The sequence below is a fragment of the Stegastes partitus genome, unplaced genomic scaffold (genome assembly GCF_000690725.1).
Source record: "Stegastes partitus isolate 25-593 unplaced genomic scaffold, Stegastes_partitus-1.0.2 Scaffold2242, whole genome shotgun sequence".
NCBI classification, from domain to species: Eukaryota; Metazoa; Chordata; class Actinopteri; family Pomacentridae; genus Stegastes; species Stegastes partitus.
Window position 1 is genome coordinate 56361 of NW_007579973.1, and position 10748 is coordinate 67108.

At 42.1% G+C, this 10748-nt stretch overlaps 1 protein-coding gene across 1 annotated transcript; it reads left to right on the forward strand.

Moving 5' to 3' along the window:
* The first annotated feature begins 157 nt into the window (after positions 1 to 157).
* On the forward strand, positions 158 to 10292 carry LOC103374416 (transitional endoplasmic reticulum ATPase-like). The gene is made up of 18 exons (XM_008304504.1): positions 158 to 445; positions 753 to 864; positions 947 to 1119; positions 1208 to 1350; positions 1461 to 1591; positions 2890 to 3021; positions 3101 to 3203; positions 3342 to 3475; positions 3621 to 3756; positions 3867 to 3979; positions 5088 to 5252; positions 5347 to 5469; positions 6510 to 6722; positions 7337 to 7515; positions 7626 to 7755; positions 8911 to 9069; positions 9366 to 9517; positions 9627 to 10292. Exons 1-18 carry the CDS (start codon positions 423 to 425, stop codon positions 9727 to 9729), a joined length of 2424 nt encoding a protein of 807 aa, XP_008302726.1. The 5' UTR covers positions 158 to 422; the 3' UTR covers positions 9730 to 10292.
* Positions 10293 to 10748: the final 456 nt, after the last annotated feature.

Here is a 10748-nt window from a genome sequence, read left to right on the forward strand (position 1 = left end):
GTAGCAGGGGGAGGAGGAAATATCACACTCTATCTGTTCTGGGACAGTCTCCAAGGTAAGTGCTTGGGATCTCTGTGTGTACATGAGTGTGCGTGTGTGTGTGTTGGGTTATAATAAGACAGGGAAGCAGATGGGCATATTTATACCGCCTCTGAAAAACAAGTAGGCTGCAGCTCCTGCAAACATGGGGGTTCAAGGCAACAGAGGAAAAAGAAAACACTGAGGCTGGGAACTTCTGGGGCTTCAGGAAGACCAAAAACCTCCCCCAAGGAAGACTAGATCGGACAGAATTGGAAATCTTTGGCACTAATTAGAACCATACTGGGCCGACTCCTGAATACACCTCGAACCGAAGAGGGGAGTAAAGGGGTGAGGGTGAAAAACTGAGGGTATCTGAACTCTGAAGAGAAAAGAGAGCAGTCATGCCAGGCTCAGGAGGAGCAGAGTGAGTGAAACAGCTGCTTATGCACAGTATGTTAGTGCCTGTGTGCTTGCATGCATGTTTGAACACTACAATGCTTTATGTCTCATGAAACTGGTGCTACTGTCAAATGATCAAATTAGAAAAAGGCTCAACTTTTTTCCCCCACAATAAACTATTTAGAAATTCATTTTAACATGTTATTTTCACAGTCAAGTGGTTGCTACGTGCAGAGCCAACGGGTTTCTAAATACAGCTCAGGGTCACATGAGGAAATTAGAGCTTCATGAGCAGAGCCTGCTTGTGTCATAATGTGTCTCTTGTATGGAAGCCCAAAGGGAGAAGATTTCTCCACGGCCATCCTGAAACAGAAACACAGACCCAACAGGTTAATTGTGGACGAAGCTCTCAATGAAGACAGCAGCATTGTCAGCCTGTCGCAGGTGTGTGAAGTGAAAATACAGCCAACACCAGAGTCGTGTTGGTGTTTGTTCATTATATACGTGTGCATGTGTTTGTTACTAGAGTAAGACGGAGGAGCTGCAGCTCTTCCGGGGGGACACGGTGGTGTTGAGAGGGAGGAAACGGCGGCAGACGGTGTGCATCGTCCTGACCGATGACACCTGTGGAGAAGAACGGATTCGGATGAACCGTGTGACGCGCAACAACCTGCGAGTCCGGCTTGGCGACGTGATCAGGTAATCATCACATTTGTCTGCGCAGAGTCGCCATGTTGGGTTTGAGATCATTATTTTGAAATGCATGCTGATGTGTGTGTTATCACAGCATCCATGCCTGTCCTGATATCAAATATGGGAAGAAGATCCACGTCCTCCCCATTGATGACACCATTGAAGGCCTGTCAGGGAATCTCTTTGAGGTTTTCCTCAAACCCTACTTTCTGGAGGCGTACCGACCTGTTCACAAAGGTATGGCGACACCTCTGCAACAGAATAAAATCAGATGTGTCCATGAAACAAGAAATCCTCTCCTACACCTTGTTTCGGATGCTCCTGTGAATCTTCATCTGTGCTGTCAGGTGACATCTTCCTGGTGAGGGGCAGCATGCGGGCGGTGGAGTTCAAGGTGGTGGAGACGGACCCCAGCCCTCACTGCATCGTGGCCCCGGACACTGTCATCTACTGTGAGGGGCAGCCGATCAAAAGGGAGGTCAGTGTGAAGTCAGTACCAGAACTCCTTCTCGAGATCATCATCGCAGCTGTCTTGTTTGTGTCCCAGTTCCAAACTTGTAGAGCACGCACTTCATGAAGTACCCCGCCCCCCCCAAGAATGGTAGTTTAGTTTGCATGATTCATTTCTGTGGTGCCAAGTCGCAACAAATGTCCCCATGCAAAACTATACAGAGAAACCCAACAAATCCAAATTTTTCTTTGAGCAAGCACATGTGTCAGGACCCCAGCCTCCGCCTCAGCCCTCTTCCTTTCTCTGTCCCCTTCTTTTCCCCTCCTCTCACTCAGCTGTGCTCACACTCCCTCCAGTCATTCCAGTGTGTCTGATTGCAGGCATTGGAGGCAGCTGCAGGGATCGGCTCACCTGTTCACAATCACCTCGTTCCACAAAAAGCCCGGTTCATTCTTCCACACTGCTCCACCCCATAGACACTGTAACGCTGTTTTCCTGCCAATCCCTGACCTGTCTCCTGCCTGCCTTCCCCTTTAGTTTAGTGTCCATGTCCTGTGAGTATTCCTGTTTTGTTAGTCTAACTTTAGTTTATTCATATTAGATCCCATTTTGTGTGTTGAGTGACCTCTGGTTTAAGCCATTCTGTTTTCTCCTCGGTTTAGTTTCTCTGTATTGGTTTCAGTTAAATTCTGTTGTCTATTAAATCCTTTTGTAAACTCCGCCTGCCTGCTCCTGTGTCTTGTGAACGTGGGTTCTCTGACCAGCCGTGATCAGACATCTACCAGATTTTCCACCTAATCCATATTACATTCAATTGCGGATTAACTCCATCAATACTAAAAAAATGTCAGAATTTCAATACTCATGTTGACATTTTAGAGTCCGTCTTCTTACGTGAATGTTCTATGTGCTAAAAACTGCACTAGAATACTTTATATAGTAACTGAGACTACACACAGATTTGCAATTTGTTTTTTTTTTAAAGCAAGACATTTACTCATGTAACATCCCATCCATCTCATCCTTTTTTTTAATGAAGACTATGCAGGCTACTACAGTAAATAAGTCTCTCTAAGTGTATCTAAAGTCTGGCTTGGAATTTATTTTTTTTATGACACGGGATGAAACACTTCTTCAGTCTGAAGGTGCACAAGGTGTTTAAAGTTTGATAAACTGGCTTCAAGGGGCCTTTGATGGTTCAAGCAAAACCTTCATCAGCTGGTGTGGATGAAACAAGGCAACATGGGATCCATGGATTCTTGCTGCAACTCTATCAGATTTGTATTTTTATGTGCTTCAGTGTTTCGCTTTCTGCCCTGTGACAGGACGAAGAGGAGAGTCTTAATGACATCGGCTATGACGACATCGGAGGCTGCCGGAAGCAGCTTGCTCAGATCAAGGAGATGGTCGAGCTTCCTCTTAGACACCCAGGACTCTTCAAGGCTATCGGAGTGAAGGTGCCGCGCAAACACACAAACAAACTCACCCAATCCACCCAGAAAACAGCTCCTTTACATTCTTCTTCCTCTCTCTCAGCCCCCCAGAGGCATCCTGCTGTACGGCCCTGCAGGTACAGGAAAGACCCTGGTGGCTCGAGCGGTAGCCAATGAAACCGGTGCCTTCTTCTTTCTCATCAATGGTAAGGTTTTCTTCTAAACATACAGCGTTAGTACCAAGTGAGTTAAGGAGAAATGATCTGATCCTGCGCTCTCAAAGTGAGGAAACTAAATACACGGAAGCTACTTTTGTTTTCTAATTAATAATATTCCGCAACCAGGTCCTGAGATCATGAGTAAACTGGCAGGAGAGTCAGAAAGCAACCTAAGAAAGGCGTTTGAGGAGGCGGAGAACAACGCGCCAGCCATCATCTTCATCGATGAGCTGGATGCCATCGCTCCCAAGAGAGAGAAGGTAGACGGAAGAGTCAAATCAAGAAGCCTGATTCTGCAGCGAGTGCAGACACTGCATCTCATCTGTGAATATCTGTTTTGTTTTGTCCATATGCAGACAAGTTAAAGTTAAATGTGTTTTACCGTGTGACTGTGTGTGTGTGTAGACTCACGGTGAAGTGGAGAGGCGTATAGTTTCTCAGCTCCTGACCCTGATGGATGGCTTGAAGCAAAGAGCTCATGTGGTTGTCATGGCAGCAACAAACCGGCCAAACAGCATAGACCCTGCTCTGAGACGCTTTGGTCAGGACACGAACACACACACACACAAACACACACACACACACACACACACACACACACACCTACGCAAACAAACACACACATTTACAAACATGTCGATGTCTCTCCAGGCAGGTTTGACCGTGAGATTGACATTGGGATCCCAGATTCGACCGGCAGACTGGAGATCCTGCAGATCCACACGAAAAACATGAAACTGGCTGATGATGTGGACCTGGAGAGGGTGAGCAAAGAAATCTATATAACAAGCTAAAGTTATGAGTTAATTAAGGTGAAGTAATTAGTTGCAATTGTAATAATTGTCTAAATGTTTAGGTAGCTTTTAAAGCAAAATTTCCTCTTTCTATATAGCTTCAGCTTTTAAAGTCTGATGATGGCTTCTAACGGAAAACAAACAGTTTTCTGATGCCGTCATGCAGATCTTCATTTCACTAAAATTCAACTTGGATCGTTTGTTCAGAAAAAGTTTGATAGCCACTGGTCATACATGGCAGTAAAATGACTTTCTTTGGGTTTTAGTCTGTTGGTTGCACAAAAGAAATCTAATGATCAAATCTTTGGCCCTAATAATGGTAATGAGCATTTTATTTTTTAACACTGCAGACTAAATGATGAAACTGGGGAACGAGGTGTCAGACTAACCTGTAATTAAAAAAAACAATCAGTAGTTGGATCTAAGAAATTTGTTCTAAGAAATGCTCCTTAATATCCATGTTATAGCATGAACTTTGACAAAAGTCTCATTTAATGAGAATATTTCCAATTAAATGAGACAATTTTGAATTATGTGAATTTAAAATGACTTTAAACTAAATTTTGTCTTGAAAAAAATTACATAATTTCTTGTTCTTTATTTTATCCAACTCAATTTAAGAGGAAATACAGAATATGTGGTCATACTGGAAAGTCATACACTCATGCCCTTGGGTGGCTGAGAAATTTACATAGTGGCTAAAAGATGAAAGGTGCTGTGAGACTCCAATTTTCACTTGTTTAATGCACAAAAATGATTCTAGCTCCACTGTTCATTTCACAAAGCTACGATACACGACACCAACATAAATCACACGTTTGAGGTTACATGGACAGAATCTGTTGACGAAAAAGAATCATGACCTATTCTTAGTGTATGGTATGTATGCCAGTCTAATCTATACATATTCAAGCTGAGGAGATAAACGTCTTGCAATGACAGATTCAATTCAGTGACGTAGTTGAAAATTAAAGTTAAATAAACTTACCGTCCTCTGACATCTATTCCAGTTTTGACGGGAGTGTGTGCTGCTTAATAACCCAGCATCACTATCTCTGAGTTATTTAACATATGTCAGATCGCCACAGAGACTCATGGCCACGTGGGTGCCGACTTGGCCGCCTTGTGCTCAGAAGCTGCTCTGCAAGCCATCCGCAAGAAGATGACCCTCATAGATCTGGAGGACGAATCCATCGATGCCGACCTGCTCAACTCGCTGGCTGTCACCATGGATGACTTCCAAGTACTAAAACACACACACATGCATATAGATGCCTTCAAGAAATTCACTAAAAGAACAAATGACCACATGAATGTGACCATATATCCTTCCTCAGTGGGCGCTCAGTCAGAGCAACCCGTCGGCTCTGAGAGAGACTGTTGCAGAGGTGCCTCAGGTCAGCTGGGAGGACATCGGAGGCCTGGACGAGGTCAAGAGAGAACTGCAGGAGCTTGTTCAGGTGAAAGAAACACTTACACGCCGATTAAAGCAAACTCTGCACAAAACTTCATGGGCCCATTCTGCCTCAATTCACCAAATGCCCCAACCCCTGACCATCTTCAAATTGACTAATTCTTCTTTTTTAAAGTGGTGAATATTGATTGAGTAGACGGAGTGGAAAATCTGGGGTCATAGGGCACATTAGTTTGAGTTTAAAATTTTTAAAGAGGGCTGGGGTCATGTGGTTTTTGGCCTTGTTTTCTTAGTGCTTGAGAAATAATGTAGCTAGAGTCATGAAATGTTGCTATGTACATGTGGTCTTCAATGATCCAACCCAGTTATCAGATGGTGCAAATCTGATCTAAAAATTTGAATGTCTGCTCCAATATCACACCAATCATAAAACCTTTATTTTTTTACCCCGAGAGGTTGATTTTTCTTTTTCTTTGTGTGATTGGCTCCAACAGGAGCTTTAAAAATGTCAGTCAGAGGCACGTTTTATGAAAAAAAAAAAAAGAAGATTGAAATTATGTCTTTTGCTTTTAGGAAGAAGCATTGAGCAGGCACCATACTCTACAATTTTAAAGCCCCTATTGGTGCCAGTCACAGGGGAGGGAGGAAAAATCTGCCTCCAAGGGTGGAAAAAGAAAAGGTTTTATGGTTGGACGAATATTGGAACAGAAACAAACTCAGACATTTTTTGACCAAATTTGCACCATCATATAACTGGTTTATAATATTCTATCAAAGCAGGGTTTTATCATTGAGTCTGCAAAATGTCACAACTCTATTTACATTATTCCTCAAGTTATGGGTCTTCAAACATTGCTTCCCAGACTGAGGTGAAGAAATCACAAAAATTAACATGACCCCAACCACCTCTACATATATATTTTTTTTTTTACTCAAAAACACCTTTGACCAAAACTTTTACATTTTTTTTCTTAACAGGCATAAACACGGGGAGCAAAAAATCAAAAGTATGAAAGGCAAGAATTTGAGGTGGAATTATCTCAAGCTCAAGTCACTGCAATAATCCATCAAACTCTGTCTCCTCAGTACCCCGTCGAGTATCCCGACAAGTTCCTGAAGTTTGGGATGACGCCGTCTCGTGGCGTGTTGTTCTACGGCCCTCCAGGCTGCGGGAAAACCCTGCTGGCTAAAGCCATCGCCAATGAATGTCAGGCAAACTTTGTCTCCATCAAAGGACCCGAGATGCTCACCATGTGGTTTGGAGAATCGGAGGCTAATGTCAGGGACGTGTTTGATAAGGTAAGAGAGTGGAGAAAAATGTGGACACGTGGGATGTTTAGTGTAATCCTGATCAAATTTGTATCCGTTACTATTCTGTTTGATGAGTGCCTGTTGAACAATACTGGCATGTTCAGGCAGAGAAGGTCCTTTTTGTTAGAAGTTGGAATACTTTAAGAGTAATTTTTAAACAAAGAGTGGACTCTGTTGCATAACTTTTACTTCATCAGTTGCGAACAACCGCTGGACAAACTCTCTTCATCAGGCAGAGGAATATCAGAACATTATAAAATAGTTCTTTTGTCAATTCCATAAGGAGGATAAAGAAAAACTGCATTGTTTAAATACCACCAGCAGAGAGGATCTTAATCATTCCCAATTGCTATGGCTTGTAGGTTTACAGCTTATAAACAGTTGGAGATTTGGATCATTTGGCATCTGTGCTGTCAGCCTGATGTGCAACAGCTGTAAAAAAAAAAAAAAAAAGCTTTCTGTATAGACTACCCATTGTAGATTTTCATAAAAACGCCAAAGTCAAAGGTCTACACTGACGACCTCTGAAGCAGTGACTCGTATCTTCTCGATGGATGCTCATGCTCAGCGCTGACCTCCTGACCGCTTCCATCTGCCCACAGGCCAGACAGGCGGCCCCCTGCATCCTGTTTTTCGATGAGTTGGACTCCATCGCCAAATCCAGAGGCGGTGGGGCGGGAGACGCAGGTGGCGCCGCCGACAGGGTTATCAACCAGATCCTCACAGAGATGGACGGCATGTCGGACAAGAAGAATGTTTTCATTATTGGTGCCACAAACAGGTGCTCACTTTTGTTTTGTTTTTTTTAAACACTCTGTATTGAGGAGTGGATACTGGATAAGAATCTTTACAGATTTCTCTTCGCCTCACCTTCTTCCCTGCTCTGCCCAGACCAGACATCATAGACGCAGCCATCCTGCGGCCGGGTCGCCTGGACCAGCTCATCTACATCCCACTGCCGGACAAACCGTCTCGCACAGCAATTCTGAACGCCAACCTACGCAAGTCCCCTGTTGCACGAGTCAGTGACATTCAAAGATTTCTTTATATATCCCTCTTCTTCATTTATGCATTTAAGGGCACAAACACTAAAATTTGTGAGATAACTAAAGTTTTGCATGCATTCACTGTCCATACTTGAAATGTTAAATTGTTCAGATAATTTCTGCACGATAGCTGATTGATCTACTTCCGACTGTTGACTTATTTAAACTCTGACAGAGCGTCTTTTTTAATTAGTGTACTTTATTATTTTTTGTTTGTTTGCATTCAAATCTTGTGATGCAAATAAATAATAGCTACATTCAGCAGATAAGTGTGGCAGAGTAAACATCATGACGTCTTAAAACAGACAAGTGAAGTGGCTTTACCTGAAAACTGTGACGCATCAGGTTGTGTAACCTCAGCTCTTTGAAAATGACCCTTATAGTACTTGAATTAATAGTTTCTCACTTTAGCCTCCTGGTCAGTGAATGAAACTGAGTTGAATGAAGATGATTTCTATAAGGCAAACAAACAGACAAATCAAATCAAGTTTACTGTGATTTTGCTGTACATACATAGTCGTACAGGCAAGATAAAAGAGCGTTTCTTCAGGATCTAATAACTTAAAGCAATTTAAATAAACAAGTGTTTACATATTTAGATCACCAGTTCAGCATTCTGACAGCTTGTGGAATGAAGCTGTTGATCATTCTGGAGGTTCTTCCTTTAATGTCAAGTGTTTTCTGATGCAGTCATTCTGATCTCCATGTCACTACACTTTAACCTGGATTTTTAATTTTTTTTAAAAAACTGTTGCCGTATTGCCTATTATTGATATCATTTGGTAAAGACTGTGTTGTGGGGAGCATGAGCTTTTTCCGGCCCTCTGAAGGTGGGAAGTGTCAGAAAAGATTTGAGAGTCTTTGGTCTTAATTGACGGCAAAATGCAAATCTTTGGGCTTTAGACTGTTGCTTGCACAAAACAAGAAATTGTGATGAATATTTTATTTCATTTTTAATGCTGAAGTCCAAATAATCAACTGGGAAAGTAAGTATTAGACCAAACATGATATCTTTCTTTCATGTTTTGAACTATGGACACAGGCACACAAAGATTATCGGCAAATCATATTAATTTGTTGATTCAGTGTTTTAGTTTCTTGCTCTTTTCTTTTGCTCTTCCTGTCTGTAGGATGTGGATCTGGAATACCTGTCTGGCATCACAGATGGCTTCTCCGGAGCCGACCTGACGGAGATCTGTCAGCGGGCCTGTAAACTCGCCATCCGGGAGTCCATCGAGGCTGAGATTAAGGCCGAGCGACAGCGGCAGAACAGACCAGGCATCCCCATGGTCAGCTGATGCTGCTGCTCTCCCTTCTTACTCATTCACACCATGTTATCTTGTATTAAACAAGAGGATGCTGATTGTTTCTCTAAGACTTCTTTTCTCATTATTACACAAAGTCACATCTCAGAGTAGCTCCAAGCTGTGTGTGCTTGGTGCAGAACGAGATTGTGGAAGAGGAAATGTTCCCTAAAGGGCGGCTGTGTGTTTTGTAACTCTCAGCCTTTGGACTGGGAACACACAAACATACAGTGTATATTTCTATATGTGTTCCTCATGTTTTGTTTTTATTTTGTCTGTAGGATGAAGACTTTGATCCGGTCCCGGAGATCAGGAGGGACCACTTCGAGGAGGCAATGCGATTTGCTCGTCGCTCCGTCAGCGACAATGACATCCGCAAATACGAGATGTTTGCTCAAACTTTGCAGCAGAGTCGAGGATTTGGCAACTTCAGGTATACGCACATATACAGAAGCTTCATAAAGAAAATGTAGTAATAGACAAGTTAGCTTAGTTTTTATCGCACCCTGATAGGATCTCTTTATATTATTTTTTTCACATAGGTTTCCCTCTGCTACTGGCACCCGGTCTGGGAATCAGGGGTCAGGCTCCGGGTCTGGGAGGCCGGGTCTGTTCAGAGAGGACGGCGATGATGATCTCTATTAGTGACTTCTTTGGAGGAATGGAAACAGATGAATATTAGTGGAAATGGCAGTATAAAAGGAAAATGGAGGGCAATAACAGTAAACATAAATCTTTTTTTAAGGAAAGCACCTGTTGAAACATGTAATAGAATGAATGAAACGAATCAAATGAAAAAAAAAAATCTCTTCTGGTGTAAAAACTAATACACTTTAAGCATTTGAGATAAATACATGTGACGCACTTGTACCATTAAAGCTTTGGTTTGTAGAAAAAATATGTAAGCAGTGTGCATGTATGACTTAAAAACAATATATATGTATATGTCTTTATGATGACATGAGTACTGAATGCTGTATTTATGATAAAGTATTATTTGAAAGTCCAATTAGCAATAGACTACTTATAGAGCTTGGGCAGAATGAGCATTGTGAAAACACTCACAATCACTAGTATACAGTACTTTAACAGGAATGTTTGCTCCCTGGTTTGCTGTAGGCCAAATTTGTGGTCATAGATTTTTTTTTCTCCACAAGTTACAGTGGCAAAAGCACACGTGTATATAATAAATATGATCATGTCTCAGAGTCCTTGTATTTGTTCACTATTATGCTGTCAAGTCAAGCCACTGCTATTTACATGTTACACTATTATCCCATAATTCTTGTTGCACATGGCAACAGTGGAGACGAAGAACTCCTTCTGTACTAAAAGAAACCTCCAGCAGAACCAAGCTGAGGCAGCAGCCAGGACATCTGCCTCCACCAGCTGGGGTGAGGGAAGAGAAGAGAGGGAAAAGGATATTTGACTTAAAATTGCCAAGGGTAGAACAGATTATAGTGGGACACTTACAGTCATCCTCAAATGTATTCATACCCTCCCATTACAGAAGGAAAAAAACAGCTGTCACTGAAATAATTTGAAATTGAAAAAGTTAATAATTAGAAAAAAAAAAAAAGACAATCATGACATTGCTTTTGAATTGTGGTTCAACAGAAATATATATATATATACAAGCATGATGGGACCCGTAAACTAATACT